Source organism: Thamnophis elegans, chromosome 6 (assembly GCF_009769535.1).
Source record: "Thamnophis elegans isolate rThaEle1 chromosome 6, rThaEle1.pri, whole genome shotgun sequence".
Classification (NCBI taxonomy): Eukaryota; Metazoa; Chordata; class Lepidosauria; order Squamata; family Colubridae; genus Thamnophis; species Thamnophis elegans.
Window position 1 is genome coordinate 24,666,287 of NC_045546.1, and position 18,483 is coordinate 24,684,769.

The following is an 18,483-nucleotide window of genomic DNA, read 5'->3' on the forward strand; positions in this document are numbered from 1 at the left end:
ATTTAGTATTCCCATCAGTATTCATCGTTCTTGGCAAACATTCAATCTGGCACAATACTTTATTTCGCCTTTTAAAATCCTGTTTTCTCTGGGTTCATAGTATGATTTCTTATTCTTTTTTGCTCATTCTGCACTGTTACATTCCTATTTGTTGTAACTACAGTTATTTCCTGCCAAACCTTACACATTTTTGGAAGCAGCTCCCCTTGAGTTATGTGGAACTCATTACACCCACTAATTAAGAAAGCTTCTTATAAAACCTTTTCCAAAGATGTAACTGCACATAACCACAATGACACCATTATATGATGGCCTCATTATTCCTTAATGAAATATTAGGAAAGTACAGTAGAAGAGAGAATGTTGTTCAGAAAAGATTGTACAGAGAAATCTACCTCCCCTTGTCTGGGATTCTTCCTGCAATATAATTAACTTATTTCTGTGTATTTGTGTGATGTGTGAGTATTATGCTCTTGTGATTATACACACAGACACATAGGAAAGGAACTGGCTATGATACTTTAATTGAGTAAGACAGTTTCAGACTCTGTGTTCTTTTATCTTCTTTGTGTTCTGCATTTTAGAAGATAGTGTCACTGCCTAATATTTAATTTTAACAACTCTACAATGTCTTTACATATTCACATTAAAAATAATATTAGACTTTAATCCATTCAACATCTTAACAATCTACACTTTGCAAGCTGCTTAATAAGATTATATAGTCTATATTGGAATAAAATCACTTTGTAATCTAAATTATGTTTTATTAAATATATATTGCATTTTTAATTTTCAGCATCTCCAGTGGGTAACGGATACATTAAACCACCAGTCCCTTCTGTTTCTGGCACACAAAAGGAAAAGGGACCTCCAACCATGCTACCTATCAATGTTGATCCAGATAGTAAGCCTGGAGAATATGTCTTGAAAAGTTTATTTGTTAACTTTACTACCCTGGCTGAACGCAAGATCCGCATCATCATGGCAGAACCTCTGGTAAGTGAAAGAAAAATCAACATTTCAGTATAGAATGAACTAAAACTAATTTGCAATCAATTTGCTAGTATCTCTTGAACCAATGGAATATGACTGTTTTACTCTTTGGGGGAATTAAGGACCAGTAAAATAGCAACTCCACTAAGATAAGAAATATGTATGAAATGTATTTACCCACCTCGGTGGATAAGGGGAATATAACTCTAATACAGGGGTGTCAAACTGGATTCCTTCCAGGGCCGGATCAGCATTCTAGTTCTCTGCGAGCCAGCCGGGGGGTGGAGGAGACGGGACAGATGTCTCTTTTGCAGTACCTCTGGAAGCCAAAATGGAGCATGAGCCCACCACAAACACCATGTTTTTGGCCTGAATGGCTGCCTGCAGCACCTTGCCAGCCAAAACGGGGTGCAGGGGGCCTCACACACCCCCATATGTCCCATTTCAGCTGCCAGAGGCACCATGGGCTGGTCCTTTGCAATTTCCAGTCCCGCCCTGTGGGCCAGATTTAAGCACCCCACGGGCCATATCTGGCCCATGGGCCTTGAGTTTGACACCCCTGCTCTAATACATTGACAAAAATGATTAGCAAGATTTAACAACCCAGGCATTTGGGTCATTGCATCAGACTGGGTTCAGGTATTCTTTTGAATGCCAAGTTTGCCTATAATATATTTAGCCCCATCCATGGCCAGTTGTAGATAACAGGACAAACCTGACATGTATCACCAAGAGCTGCTTGACAAAGCGGGAAAGAGGTGTATGCCTGTAACTGAAATCTCTTTGACCAGGTTTCGTGTGCTCTGTCAGCTCTTGGGGCAAGGGGAGAGTAGTGACAGTAATATATTGGCACACTATTGGTGTTACGAGAAACATTGCTTCACTAATTTGACTAATATTTGTGAGGTTAGCTTTTGGGTGAAGTAGAGGGTATTGCTATTTTACTATTCTTTTATCATCAAGCCTCTTTATGTCATTACTACACTGGATGTTAATTCACCCAGGCTGCTGACTTGGAGAAATTTCTGCTTCCTCTTTCTGGGTTCAAAATTTTCTGGCTGCCATGATAACAATGGTCTTGGATATCACTAGCCTGATTTATATATGGTACCTGGCTTTTATCTTGAAACACAGAAAATATTACTTGGTTCTTATTGGCTTTTTCACAAATCCCTTGTTGTAGACAGACCACTTTCTTATAGTGATGAATCTAACTGAAGCCAGCAAAGTCTGTAGTGTTACAGTGGCTCTTAATGTGTCATAGGGTTTCCAGATGACACTATGTTTTCCCAGTTATCTTGTGGACAACTCTGTAAAAGGCCTTGTTAGACAACCAAGGTTCTCAATATGGTTGCTCTTATTGAATGACCTTTTCCTGATTGCTGATCATGTGGAAATTATTGATTCGTTGAGGAGCTTCAGGAAATGAAATATATGAAATAACATTGGTAGAAAACAAAAAGTCAGAGTGACCAGGTTCAGGTATGAGATTTAATTCAAGCCTATTCCATGACAATAAGGTAGCAAAGCAGAATTATATTTTCCAAAGAATATCTAGTTTATAACTGTGCTTGTGAGATACTTTTAAAATAACACTTAAAAAATAATGGAAGAATCTATGCTGTATTCATCCTCCTGAAAAAAAAATCAATGAGTTTTGATCAGCATTTTCATGGTCAATGACTTTTTCATTGTGCCATTGTGTCTCTTTGACTATATAGAATATCAACATCTATTAATCTATTAGAAAGAAATGAATAATTTTGTAATAATTTGGAGGCACCCTATCTGATATAGTACAAGCTCTAACATGATTGTGAGCCTTTAGGCACTTTTCATATACTATATTCTATGTGAAAGGCAACTGTTTTACTGAGGACTTTATGCCTATAGGGAGCAAAATGCTTCTCATTCCTGAAGATTTTAAAATGTATTTCTTTCAGAATAGTTCAAGGCTCCTCAACTACTAATAAACTTGTATTTTTCCACAGAGAATAGAATCAAAATGAAAAATGGAGAATATTTTAAAACCATAGATATACACAAAAATTGCTCCATCACTAAAGTCAATTCAACTTTTCTATATTTGAATTAGGCCCACATCACTAGAACAAGATGAGTAGCTTATTTGACCTTTACAAACATATTATTGCCTTAATAGATGCATTGAATGAAAACCAGTGAAATATTAAATTTCTATTTATTTCAAATGAAAAGAATATACTTACATATACTTATCACTAAATATTTGATTTTGGGAGAATTAAATAATAAGATTAGGATTTGGGTTGTTGGTCAGAGTGTAAGCAAAAATATTATTCTTTAGAAGTACTTGATGATAACATTAAAATGAAGGTGTGTAAGAGAGACATAAATATTTAGTAAATTCTTGCTTGAATAAACCTCAATTCTTGATGAGCAAATTGACAAATCCATGTAATTTTCTTTGTGACAGTACAAACCTATTTTGCCCACTGCTTTTGTTTAAGATTTTTTTTTTCAGTTTTCAATCAGATCTATTGGTCTAGTTCTCCTGATGGTATAGAATTTCCTGCTTGAGTAGGAATTTGGACTAGAAGACCTTCAAGACATACCAACTCTGTCATTCTGTTCTGTTATCCTTCCAAACACTAAGCAGTCTGACATTTTGAGATTAGTCAGAGCAAACTAGCTGAGACAGAAATACCTAGATTTTTCTATTTAATATCTGATTCTTTATATAACAGTTGTATTGTCTTATAAAATATTTATTCATGATGCCATTTTCCATGAACTGCTACAGGTGTATCACTGCAAACATTGTGAAGGGAAAGTTAATTCCTTGAGCACCTTTATTTCAACAAAGGAATAATGCATGCAGGGTTGAAAATTGAAATAATAGCACTTAGCACTCCGATTTATATACTGCTTTATAGTGCTTTACAGCACTCTATAAGCAATTTACAGATTGCCCCCTCCCCAACAATCTGGATCCTAATTTTATCCACCTCAGAAGGATGGAAGACTGAGTCAACCTTGAGCCAGTCAGGATTGAACTCCAGGCAGTGAGCAGAATTAGCCAGCAATACTACATTCTATCCACTGTGCCACTCTTGTTGTATTCTGTTGCAGGAAGGGTTTTATTTTGCACCATCTCTGTTCATTTGCTTGTAGGGGACTTTGCATTTGTTCAAATGACCTACATAGCCATAATTTAAGTGGGCATCGTTTGCAGATTACATTTAAGGCTCTCTACCATAACCACAGTCTGGAATTTGTACTTAGTTCAAATGTCCACAAAACACCACCACAGAATATACCTTTTCTTATTAAAATAAGTCAAGATGAAGGGCACTTTAGATGCTGCCTAAGCCACAGGTAGCTCAGCTACTGCTGCCTTCTTGGTGCAAGCATATATGTTCCTGGAACCACAGAGCTACAATGCAAGCTGTGGAAAAGACACAGCTTCTTTATCAGTCTGTTGACAGATGCAGTGACTATGCATGCCTATGCAAATCCAAAGTACTTTTCCCGCTTCAGATAATTCTGCATACTTCTAAAGAAGAGTCTAAAAACAGTTTCAGTCTTTTCCAACTTTTCCATACCAGAATATCACTTTCAGAAAGGTTGTCTACCTTGTGGTTAATTTGTTTATGTACTCAAAGCCTGGTGTCTGTAGATCAAAATTTCAGATAGATACAAATGGAAGAAAGCATCTTTCATATAACTAGATCCCATGTAAGATGTTGAAGGTAAAATCAGCATTTGAATTTGGGTTTGGAAATGCATTGGAAAGTGGTACAGCCAACAAAAAACAGCTTTTCCCAGTTTAATAATCTTGCTGTTCTAATATCAACTAATTGCAGTTTCCTTTTTTTGAAGACGCAGTGCCCTGTAATACTTTAAATGGGAGATTATTAGACTCTATAACCATGTCTCAAATGCCAGAAGCATATCAGAAAAGGGAATCATTGCTTTGTGTCTCCTCTTTCATATCAGATAGATCTTTAATACTTTTATTGACAATTGCTGGTGAGGATATGTTTCTGTGCATGCATCAGAATTCAAGTAAGATCCAATTTGGTGTTTTTAAGATGTTTTCAGGAGTGTCTTTTTTGTAGTGTTTTTTTCTATAAAGGTAGGAAATCAACTTTTGCATTAAGAACAAGTCCCCTTTCAAAACGTATTAAAGTGGTAGTTAAGTTGATAATAAGTCTATCAGTGTGTTAAGGTCTTTTGAGCTTCTCTCATGCCTTATTCATTATATCAATTGAAGTTGATTCCTGGCATCCCTAAAACATCCCATTCATTAAGTTGAAAATTTTACATGAATTGCCACCCAATTTATTTCTTACATATGGAGAAATACAGAAAGCAGTGTTTTAATTGGTTAAGGATTGCATAAATATATTTTTATTTCTCTTAATTTCTCAGAATTCTTTAGAATTTTGTCATTGGACTGGTCCCATATGAATACCTTTCTAGGATAGAAATGGTGTCTTCTATATATTATTTATTTATTTTTATTAGTATTAGCAGATTTCTGTGGTTTAAAAGGGGTTGCCAAAAATGTTCATGCATCTTTCTTTAGCCTGATATTTTCAAGTTAGAATACTTATCTAAATTTCCTTCCTTTATATTATTTTTTATTAAACATGCCACAGAAAATACGCAAACAATAACATTTTTTTAAAAAATAAAGAAAATACTGAAGTAATGGATAAATAAGTAAACAAAGAATCTAAATGTCTAGGAAGTTACAATTTCCCAGTATATCATTAATCAATTATGAACAAATGAATATATAAAGAAAACTAAAAATCAAAGTTCTAAGCACGGATACATATCAAGAACCATGCTCAACACAGAATAAATCACAAAGGCAAAACTGGAAAATTATTCTTATTTAAATGTCCCATAAAACTAAAATGTGAACTCTAAACATTGAAAACCCAAACCTTGGTTGAGTCACAAATAAGTTGGCATAAAATTCTGTTTCTGTTTTACTAGTAAGGTACAGAGTTATTTTGGACATTGAAATGTACTCCAACAATTTGGTTAATCATTTTTCCAAAGTGACAGTCAGATGACCTTTTCAATAAGAAGCACACAATATCCTTGCAGTAAACAAAAGTAATTCAATTTACTTACTGAGAAGATATGGCTTAATAAAATGCAATAAAATATTGCAGGTTGAAATGGAAATTTGACTTTTTAAATTTATTTCATTTTAGTATGAATCATTTTCCGTGTATGAAAAAAAATCTGATCTATTCATTACAGTTGGAACAATTTTTAGAAAATGAATTATCAACTTTAGCAATCAAAACTGTAATGATAATGCCAATAGTAAAATATCTTACACCCATTTTCTGTGAATATGATATTTAGAGTAAATTTAAATTCCCATTGTTATCTTCATTACTTGTATTCAAATTCTGCATCTATTTAATAATAGAATATTTGTAGGTTCAAATACATATAATGATATAAAGAATTTTAAAGATCAATACTCAATTGAAATTAGAACTTTTCTTACTGGAAATAATAGCAGTCAACTTAAAAAGATGACATCTCTATTCCCCATTCTGGCATGTCCACAAGGGCCCCCTCCCTCCAGGAAGGAATAGACATCTGAGCACCTGTCTAGGAATTTCCTTCTGTTCTGATAGATTTTTTTTTCCTGGTGGCAGAAGCAGCTTTTAATCAAAGAGGTGTGATATGTCCATGCAGCAAATCTATTACATTTTGCTATGATTATATTATCTAATATTAATATTTAATTTGGTTATTTTTTATTTGCATTTTTAATTTGCATTTTTATTTATGATTATATGTATTGATATATGTGTGATGGAACAGATGACTTCTATCTTGTTCATAAATTTTGTGGAAATTAATTATTCTCTTGAGGATCTCTGGGTCAATTGCTTCCTGCAGACATGCCAGTGCATGCTTTGCAAACCTTTGTTAATAGACCGTCATCCAGATTGTTCAGATCAGAGTCCCGGTAATCATCTCTCTTTTGTCTGCAACATTTCCGTAGATAATATTAATGTTTCCTTTTCCTGGTCCTCTTCTTTCGACTGAAAGGATAAATTAGAACACCATGTATTTCTTAACTCAATAAGAATATCAGGGTGAACTCTTAGAGTAGAATATAGATCTAAGGAAAATAATACCCCCATGCTGGGATTGTTATAGTTTCACTGTATCTTGAGGTTTTCAGCCTATCAATGAGTTCGTAGCAATCAGTTGGTAAAGAATTGCAAAAGAATGTGAGTGTCCTCATGTTTTGATTATAGACCATATGCATATATATGCAGCAGTGATAGGATTTAGTTTTTTTTACTACCGGTCCCATGGGTGTGGCTTGATGGGTGTGACATTGCTTGGTGGGTGTGGCTTGGTGGGCATGGAAGGGGAAGGATACTGTAAAATCTCCATTCCCACCTCACTCCAGGTGAATGTTACTGTAAAATCCCCATTTCCTCCAGATCAGCTGGGACTCTGGAGGCAGAGAATAGATTAGGGTGGGGCCAGCCAGCGGTGGTATTTACCGGTTCTCCGAATTACTCAAAATTTCCGCTATCGATTCTCCAGAACTGGTCAGAACCTGCTTAATACCACCTCTGATATGCAGCTATAAAATACTTTAGTGATTGTTAACTGCACTTCATACTATTCAAAGCCTGAGAAAAATAAGGTCAACAGTTAATTTTATATATGCATATAAATATAAACATCAATGATAAAGCAAGTGCTTACATTAAGTTGTAATGCAGGTAGTCCTTGAATTATAACAGTTCATTTAGTGACTGTTCAAAGTTACAATGGCACTGAAAAAAGTGACATGACCATTTTTCACACTCGGGATCATTGCAGCATTCCGATGGTCACATTATCAAAATTCAGATGCTTGGCAATTGGTTTCATATTTATGACGCTTGCAGTGTCCTAGGATCACGTGATCATCTTTTGCGACCTTCTGACAAGCAAAACCAATAACATTCATTTAGCAACCCTGTTACTAACTTAACAAATGGAATTATTTACTTAAATGTGTCAATAAAAGTTGTAAAATGGCGCAAAACTCACTTAAATGTTTCACTTAGCAACATAAAGTTTGGGCTCAATTATGGTCATAACTTGAAGACTACCTGTACTCAATTCTACAAGCTAAAAAAAAAAGAATAATTGGAAGAATATTTGTGAACCAAGGAGGAGTTCACACTTTAATTTGAAATTTACCATACCAGTTTAAGAAACATGGCATTGTCTTTTGGGGATGCCATAATTCTTCTCTATTGCCTCACAAACTGTACTTATTATGACTTTTAAAAATCATTATGATGAAGAGAAATAATTATGACCTTGAAAGCCTTTTCAATTTTAATTTTTAAAAATATATTTTGTGAAACAACTAGATGGTATCTCTTCTTTTTAAATGCATTGTATATTCTTCTGATGAAAGTTCAGGATATGAAAATGAGGCTTTAATGGGACATTGTTTATTAAATTAGGAATATGTTTATTTTGAGTTCTTTGGTTCTTATGTAACAGCTGCTTCAGTCCAAAATACAGTGAATCATTGAAAATGAATAAACCCCTTTTATACTAAATTTAATGGCTGTAGATTTTGGCTCTGTATTTAGCCTACCAATATGAAAGATAGTGAGTAAATTGCAATAGACATATTTGGGTGGAGTGAAGAATGTTCTTTTTGCAAATACTGTAAGTAGCCAAATAGAGACTTGAGAAATCTCTGTGCAGCAATTTCTTAGAAGAGATTAATTTCCATAAAAAATAGTTTTGCTAAAATGGGAGGACAGAGAATCAGTGACTATATTTAGGGAGAAAAGCATATAAAAGAAATGCAATAAAGCGCTGGATCACAAAGTAATTAAATCCAATACACCTATGAGTAACATTTATTTGATGTTTTCTTCTCATGACTGCTGCTGCCAAATATTATCTTTGTGTCTGTACCATAGATCACCATCTTTGATTCTCTACCATCTTCTCTTCTTGTCCTTGTGCAACCAGCATGATCATCTATCAGCCTTCCTGGCTCAGAACCAGCCCTTTCTCTGTTGTTACCCAGTGAGACCTCTGCTGTGTTCCTGGCAATCGGCATCATTTCCCTTCCCGTTCATCAAATGAATCCAGAAAGCATGTGCAGGCAGGCAGATTGCTCTTCTGTGGCTGACCTTTCTCTGAGTTGAACAGAGAGAGAAATTTTCATGTTCCCAGGAAGCCATTTCCACTATAATGACTAATTGGCACAGGACTGACTATTCAAGTAACGGGGGTCACGGTTCACATCCTTTTTGTAAATCTTTGTGAGCAATCTGCCGCTTGGCTAGTAATAGTTTATTTAGAGAAAATAGTGCTGGATAATGACTTGGATTTTTTTTTCTTCTTCTGAAACTTTTGAAAGGGAATCTTTTTTTTCTTTTTTCTTTTTCCTTTTTTTTAAGATTTCATTTCTAAAACATTTTTCCTTTTTTCAGGAAGGTAGAAAACCATACAAAGATATTGTACCATAGCTTGTAATTCATTTCTGGAAATGTTATATTTGCATTTCATTATTTTAAAATTCCGCTGTGGTCTTTCTCTGGAACCAATTTCTAGTTTGAAGTCTTAAAGAAAATCGGCAAGTACTTTGTGTCGAGGGCTGACAACAATGATTTCTCCTCTTAATCTCCCCATTTTGCATTTTAGGCTTCTTCAAAACCTGGAAGCTATCTTTAGTTCTGCTTCAGTAGAGCAATTGTTCCTAGTTGTGCCTGTTCTGATTAGTTCTAAATAGTGCAAAGAGCCATTAGGTTATGAGAGTGCATCTATTCCTTTATGCTGACTTGTGAAGCTGCTTGGTTTTTCCTAGCTAAAACTATACCTTTTTAATCTGTTTCCATCTGTGAGCCTTTCTTCTTCATTTCCTCAGCATAGAACAATCATGCTTTTCCATCTGCCATGTCTTGAGGCAGAACTGAGCTTGATTCAACTTTTTGTTAGTCCTGCAAAATGCCATAAAATAACTTTCATGTGCAAAAGTTGATTGCATAGAGGGCAGAACAAGAATTCAGTGACATAATTTCAAGAAGACCAGAATTTTTGTCTGCTTCCATTCTGTTTATCCCTGGAACTTTATTATCCTTTGTTTCTGGTAGCCAGTTATCAGGAAAGTGCTTTGGAAGGGCCCCAGGGATGCTCTGGAAGCAATAGGGTGTGATACCTATAAAGGCATCTACTGGGAGATGAGCGGATCTCCATGTGTTGGCCTTTGTAAGAAAAGTCTGTTAGACTAAATGGGCTGTAGTCCAATCCACCAAGGTGTGGCTGATATTTTTAATATACAGGCTGGATGTTATAGGTAATTCCCAGGTTGCAATTTCTCCACCCTGATACCTTCCACCCTAACCTTAACGCTCTTAGTGATAATCATCATTTGTTTCCCTTTGTTAGTTGAATTGCTTGGAAGAAAATCTTCAAAATAAAAAAAAGCATGCCTTTTCAAGGTGACCCTTTGCTTGCCCATACTAATGACATATTTGACAATCGGGCATAGTGTATTTTCACAGCTTTACTGTGAAATTCAGACTGGTAAAACCGTTAGAGTGTGAAGAAGAACTAAATAATTAACAATAGGGTAAGGTGATAGGAATGAAATTACTGAGTAAAGGAGTAGGCTTGGAAAGATACAAAGGTGAGCTAAAACAGGAAACATGCCCCAGATAACAGGAACTCCAAAAGAACAAGGGATTTGTTAGTGCTAGGACATCAAAAGGCGGCTGTGTAAGATAAGAAAAACAGGTGAAATCTGAGAAATCTGGTTTAAGAACTAAAAATACTTTTGTCCGTCTCCTAATGCATTCAAGGTTATTTCCTATAATCTTACAAAGGATGACTGTTGTAACTTAGGACACTAATTTTAAAAAGGGTAATTATAATTAGTCTGACAGTCTTCTAGAATGTCTTCTAGAATTTACAGATATATATTGTACTGATGCCAACAGTTTGCATGATGAACATACAAATCCAAGACTGGAGCAATCAAGAAAAACAATGTAAAGCAATAAATAGTTTCTCCCTTCCCTAGATTTTGAATTTTGTTGTAAAACATTCAGAGCAAAATACATCCAGTAAGAACATTATATATGGGGTATAATCTTCCCTTCCCTGTGATTTCTGCAAGATAAAACCCACCGACTTCTCCACCGCATCCTTCCATTAGTCTGGCAATAGCTTATGACTATAATAGTTCTTCAAGTGATGGTAAATGGGAGTGGAATTTCCATCACTGAGCAATGCAGATGTAAATTGCGGTGTCATGTGCCACATCACTTAGTGATGGTAATCCCCATTGCCATTGTTAACCAAATTCCACCAGTTGTCAGCTGAGGACCCATTCCAATCCAAACCATTTTAGGCTTGTTCCATCCCAGCCCCAAGCCAGGGTAGGATGGTTACCATGTAGGGACTACCTTCAATTGCCCCCACTGGTTTATCTTGAGTAGAAGTTTTGAGAGGAAACCGCCATGCACAATCTTGGGAAGAAAGCCTCATGTGGTTAGCAGCTGCCTCATGAAGGGGAGGGTAGGCATGCTTGATAAGCAACAGGAGCAGGAAAACAGCAAACGTCAGCTGGGGCTGCTAGAGCCAATAGGGGTAGAGATAAGTGGTGAAGGGAATTGAAGTGCCCCTATGTTTTGATCATGTGACCACATTGTGTTGTATTGACTGTACTTTCCTTTGTCCACCATCATCAATGGTCACTGAACAAATGATTGTAAGTTGAGGACTGCTAATTATAATTTTTCAAATAATATGCACAGTGTGAGCTATGTAAATGAAGTAACAAATTAGGATTCAGTACTTAAAAAAGTTTTGTCAGCCTGGATCTGTAACCACCGTATTTTTCGGAGTATAAGACGCACCTTTTTTCCTCAAAAATGAGGCTGAAAATCTGGGTGCGTCTTATACACTGAATACAGCATTTTTTGCCTCCCGAAGCCTCGTCCGCTTCACCAAAATGGCCGTGCATACCCTTATGGAGGCTTTCAGAGAGCTCCTGGAGGCTGGAGAGGACAAAAATGAGCAAAAAATGGGCTGGTTTTTTGCCCCCCAGCCGCACTCTATAAGCCTCCATAAGGCTATGCATGCATATTTCTTTTTTTACAAAAAACGGGCCCATTTTTGTGAAAAACGGGCCATTTTTTCCTCATTTTTGACACACACCCCCGGAGCTCTCTGCAAGCCCCCCCAAGGCTACTCATGCCTTTTTTGGGGGGGAAATGGGCCCGTTTTTGTGAAAAATGGGCCATTTTGGGGAGGTTTGCAGAGTGCAAAAACTTTTTCCCCCTTTTGGAAAGCTCTTTAACTGATTGATAAGAATTACATTGATCAAGTGCTGTGCCAGTAGAAACACCTACCTATCTACTTTATTTCTCTCTATCTCTATTTTTCTCTCTCTATCCCTCTACCTACCTATCTACCTACCTACCTAGCTAACTCTCTCTCTCCCTACCTACCTACTGTATTTCTCTCTCTCTCTCTCTCTCTCTCTCTCCCTTCCTCCCTCCCTCCCTCTACCTACCAACCTACCTACTCTCTCTCTCTCCCTACCTATCTACTGTATTTCTCTCTCTCTATCCTCTATCTTCCTACCTACCCTCTCTCTATCTCTCTCTTTTTCTCTCTCTCTCTATCCCTTTATCTATCTACCTACCTACCTAACTACTCTCTCTCTCCCTACCTCCCTACTGTATTCCTCTCTCTTTCTCTCCCTGTCTATCCATCTATCTATTTACCTACTTTTTTAAAAAAATGCCTCTTCAAAACCTTGGTATGTCTTATACTCCAGTGCGTCTTATACTTTGAAAAATATGGTAAATGCTGGCGAAGAAGACAGGTTTCTGGCTATGGTTGCAAGATAGTTTATAAATTTTAGTGGGAAATTTATTATATGTTTTGATATTTGATGTTGTGTACAGAATCCTGAAAAAACATTTTCAGTTGTATTGACTTCATGAATACTTGAGATAAAATGACTATATAACAGAAGCCAAATAACATTTTACAACAATAAATGATATATCTCATATATTTTATTATAGGAAAAACCATTGAGCAAATCTCTGCAACATGGAGAAGATCCACAGTTTGATCAAGTAAGTTATATTAGAGACAAGTAAGTTTATCTCCTTTTGATGTCTGCACTATAGTTCCATCGTTACTTATATGACTAAAGCAGAAGAATTACAACTTGATTAATCTGCTTTGTTGATATCTTCAATTTATTTTAGTTTTTGTTATTAAGAAAGCATATACTGTACTGTCATTGTAGGTTAGAAAATATAAGTGCAAGACTGAACCTACAATTGCAGAGCCAATTCATCAAGACGTTAAAAACTGGCAGCTTTTACTGAACATACTTAACCTTAAATATTCACTTTAAACCGTTCTCAAGGCTGGATAACATTCTGTTTCAGCTCATTTAAATCTCTTTGCGCTCTGAAAAACTTCAATATGTTTTTACTGTATATTGCTTAATAATACAATCCATTTCTTTCACAACTCGAGACTTTTTGATACCAATTGTAAAGCATGATGATGGCAAAGTAATGATTTGGAGCTGTTTTTCTGCATCAGGATCTGGGCAGCTAACTTTCATAGAAGCCACTATGAATCATTCATTATGGCAGAAGGTGCTTGAGGATAATATGAGACCACCTGTCAGAAAATTGAAGCTCAACCAAAAGTAGACATTATAACATGACAATAACACTAAACATTCTAACTTATCTACAAAGGGATCTCGGGGGTGGGTGGGTGGGGGAGAATGTAGCCTGAGGGTTCTGGAATGGTCAAGTCAAAATTCAGATTTTAACCCATCAAGATGGTCTGGCATGTGCTTGAATGTTCCTTGAACATGTTTGAATGTTGAATGTTTATTTTATTTATATGCTGCCCTTTTCCCCCGAAGGGGACTCAGGGCGGTTCACAACTCAAACCAGGGAAGGGGGATACAAACAAAAAATTAAAACGACACAAAACAATACATAATTTAAAACACACGACAGTCATACCATTCGAGACGGGGGCAACAATTCTTTAGCCCCAGGCCTGTCGGAACAGCCAGGTTTTAAGGGCTTTGCGGAAGGCCTGGAGGGTGGTGAGGGTTCGAATCTCCACGGGGAGTTCGTTCCAGAGGGTCGGAGCAGCCACAGAGAAGGCTCTCCTCCGGCTAGTTGCCAGTCGACACTGGCCGGCGGATGGAATTCGGAGGAGGCCTAATCTGTGGGATCTAATCGTTCTAGTGAACATCAACAGCTGAAAAAAATCTAGATGGAGGAATGGGGAAAAATTCTTCTCAGTTGATGTCAGAGAGTAATAGACAGTTACAGGTAGTACTTGACATTTGACCATTCATTTAGCATCATTCAAAGTTATGATGGTGTTGAAAAAAAAAGAATTATGACCAGTTCTTATATTTATGACCATTGTAGCATCCCTACAGTCATGTGATCTCCATCTGGGACCTTCTCAGTCAGCTCCTGACAAGTGAAGTCAATGGGGAAGCCAGCAGGAAAGGGTCGCAAGTCAGGTCATGTGATGTCTCACTTAACAACCAAAGTGATTTGGTTAGCAACTGTAATAAATCATTTGAGGTCATATTATGCCTCACTTAATGACTGCAGCACTTAATCATGACTTTCTAGACCCAATTGTGGTTGTAAGTTGAGGACTATCTCTATAAGACACTCCTGTTTGGGGTTGTTTCTGCCAAAGATAGAATATTAAATATTAGAGTCAGTAACTTATACTTATTGTTTTCAAACAGAAAAATGACATCTCTCTTAATTTTTTGTTGAATAAATGGCTGCAAAGATAAATTTGTATAGGTTACTTTTATCTTTTATCTTTTATATACTGTTTGAATGTAAATAAAATACCAATATGTCCACCTATATTTAAAAAGAAAAAATCCTTTATAAGTAGTATGCTTACTTTTTATGACTATTTGTTTTAACATTTTTATCATGCTTTTATATGCAGTGAAAAAATTATAACATAGTTTATAAATATAAAGAAATGATGAAATAGAAGTTCTTCTGCAATATAAGAAAGCTACCTGAGCTATTGTTGATTTGGCATCTGTGGCTTATGTTTTTCAGTGGTGTTGAGTTTAAAATTAATTTCATAAAAGTTCTGGAAATTGACATATTGACTCCTTTTATTTATTTTTGGTTTCTCCCTCCTTTTCTCTCTCTGTCTCTATAACAATACAGATGCACACTTTTATTCCAGATGTTGGTTAAAAACAACTTTAGATTCAAATCTTATTCAACTTGTTCAAGTTGAAGAGCGTTATTAGTTTTATAACAACCTTAGCAACAGTTGAGTGCCTATCAAAGTTTTCCTGTCTCATTAAAATGTAAGACAGCTATTGCTGGCAAAGTTATACCAGTAATGTTTTGTGGTGAATGGTGTGTTGCAGAGGGAATCAACTGAAGTATATGAAAAGCCTCATGAGATTTAATTAGAACAACATGGTAGAGGACTCATCACTAGAGGGATAATAGTGTTTTAATCCCACTCAAAAATCAGAATAGGTTGGCTGTAGAAAAGGATTGTGAAGATTGAAATGTGGAGATAATATCTTAATGTTTTAAATAAGCAACAACATGTGCAGTGGACTTTTCTTTTAGGGTCAAGCATGCCACAATGACAGAAGCAGCACCATCATGCCATAGTGATGTGAGCCCTGCAGGTTTGTAAATGAAGTCTGCACTGTGGGCAACATACTGTGGGCACTGCAGTGTGGCCTACAAAAGCAACAAGATCTTGAAGATGCCTATGGCGTGTGCTTGCCATTTGTAGCTTGGTTCTTAGGCACATGCAATCCATTTGGAGGAGTGCTTGGCAAAGAATTGAAGTGCTACATCCAGTTAAAAGCTCAGAACAGATAGATAAAGGATGCACCATATTGTCTGAGTACTTCTGAAATTATTATGAAGATGGAGCAATTAGAAACAGTGTGGTGCCCTTAGTTTTGTGGAATGGTTCAGAGGTGTACTTCAGTCATTTTGTGAAGCAGGTTTCCAAAATGAATTGCCTATCCCTACTAGTAATAAAATTAATAAAGATATATAGTGATTTATATTCTGATTTGACAGTTAAGTAACTCTTTTTTTATTATTACTTACGTCAGAGCAAAAATACTTTAGGTGACTTATTTTTCAAATTCTTCCAAAATAATTATGAAAAGTATATTTGTATAGACTGTTTTCAATGCCCTCCTAGCAGGGCGTTTGCTTGTGTAGGGTGGGTATCTCAAGCTGCATGCTCTGTAGTTCATTCAAGTTGGAAGAACATGATCATTTTGTGTAACAAGGACCCATTTGTACATCTGCACACTCCCTTTCAGTAGTAACACAGAGCTAGAATTCTTCTCACACTGGCTGTGCTTCCAATAAATGGAGGGGTTGAGTAACCAGCATGCTGACTTAGACGTTCCTCCCTTCCTGTATTCTAAGAGTCAGTCTCTGTAAATTCCACCCTTCCTTCCTGACTTATAAGACCAATGACCGAAAAAGTTAAAAAGCTAAGGAGACACTGTGTATTTAGTTTACATTACATTGGGCAGCACTGTTCAATAAATTAGGCATTAACAAGTGAAGCTGCATACCTGTAAGTTATACATACTATGCTTAATAAACCAAGCTGATACCTGTGCTTTTGCTTGTTCAAATCAATAATACCTTTAAAACAATTATCTTACTAATAGACCATTGGGACTACATACCCAGTAACAAAAATAAGACAATATTAATGAAAAATCATGTGTCAAAGGTTATTTATTTATTTGTCTATCAAACTTGATAACCCGCCAACTCCCTTATAGAAGGGCCCTATGAGTTATCTCTATAACCATCAGGTGAAAATCTATTTGAACTCAGAAGTTAACCGAAAGTACATCAGAACAGGGAGCTGACATTGTAGATCTGCCAAGTGAGAAAAGCAGGAACAAATGAGAAGTGAGGCATTCAGAGAAAGAAATGGTCACTCTTCATTTATTGAGAAAAATCTCAGTATTTGCAAAATTCCATTAAAAAAGATTGGCAAATACACAGGAATGGGAATGAAATCTGTAATATGAATTTATATATAGCCTTTATTGTCATTGTACAAAATAAATACAATGAAATTGGTTAGGGATAAGAAAAAGAAAGGGGAGAAAGACTGCAAGTACTATTTCAGTTTCATTAAAGCTTTAGATATAGCCTAAGATTGAATGCCATACCATTTTATTTTCTGTCTTCCAAAGGGCATTTATTTTGGCAATCTTCATTTTTATTTTAACTTGTTCATTCGACACTGACTTGTTTGTACAGCTGAAAAAAACCTGTACTGATATCAAATTGTGAGGCCGCTATTGTCAAAGTCAGATCGACTAAAACCCCAAGATGAAACCCCAATATTTTGTTTCCTTCATTGACTTACTTTATTTAAAGAAAAACTTAAATACGTTTTTCCTATTATGGGAGAATTAATAATTGGAGATATTCTGATAAGGGAAAATTGCATGAGGAAACATCCAGCACTGCATTTATGATCCATTTGAATGGGAAAAGGGCTAGAGATGTGAAGAAAACAAAAACAAAAATTTCAGGAGATTCACTTCAGCTACACATTCTGCTGAAAATAGTGGAATGGGTTTGCTGTAGATTGGTTAAGGTGTGGAAGTAAGAATCAGGAAATCCATATTCAAATTTTTGTCAGCCTTGGAAGTTTATTGGCTAACTCTCCTCCCCTCAGATATGCTTGATATGGATTCAGGAAGATTCCATACCTGGAGAGACAATGCCCCTGGGACTCAGGAAGCAACAGAACATATGCTTCTTAGTGCTTCTTTCTACTACAGAGAATTCATACTAGTCTCACTCACCATTATTTCATAAATACCCAGGGTGCATAGGATAATTATATACTTCCCTGCTACCTGCAGATATCAAACCTGCTACAACATACAGTATTGCCAGGTTGTGCACAGCAGCACTTAAAATCTGTCAGAAGATAACCTGTGCCATAAACGAGTTTTAATGAGCACTTTGTGATTTTAAAGTGCTCTGTATTGTGATATATTTAGTTTACCATGTTCCTCTATGCCAGAACTGTCAAATTCACGGCCCACAGGCTGGATGCATCAAACACTGGCCACACCCACGCCCTGGTTAGCGAAGGGGAAAAAAGTCACCATGACGATGCAAGTTTGACACCTCTGCTCTATGCTCAACTACTGTTCCTGTCATTCCTCTTAGATTCTTTTTAGATTTTAAAAAATATTTTTAGGTTTACATTTAACATTGATGTCTAATTTTTTTTAATATAATTTTTTATTTTTGTGCTTTTTAATTTTTTTGTATCCTGCCCTCCTTAAGTTACCCTCCTTCTTATTTTTTGACATTAAAAAGTTTTGGTTTTATTACTGATTAATTAAGC

At 36.1% G+C, this 18,483-nt stretch overlaps 1 protein-coding gene across 9 annotated transcripts in view; it reads left to right on the plus strand.

The window, feature by feature from the left end:
- Positions 1–18,483, plus strand: part of FRY (FRY microtubule binding protein) — a 200,830-nt gene that overhangs the window by 73,004 nt on the left and 109,343 nt on the right. For all 9 annotated transcript variants that reach the window (XM_032219636.1, XM_032219627.1, XM_032219630.1 and 6 more), the window contains 2 exons: positions 800–999; positions 13,095–13,148. In XM_032219636.1, the coding sequence (XP_032075527.1) occupies positions 880–999; positions 13,095–13,148 (174 nt within the window). In that variant the 5' untranslated portion in view covers positions 800–879. The remainder of the gene's footprint in view (positions 1–799; positions 1,000–13,094; positions 13,149–18,483) is intronic.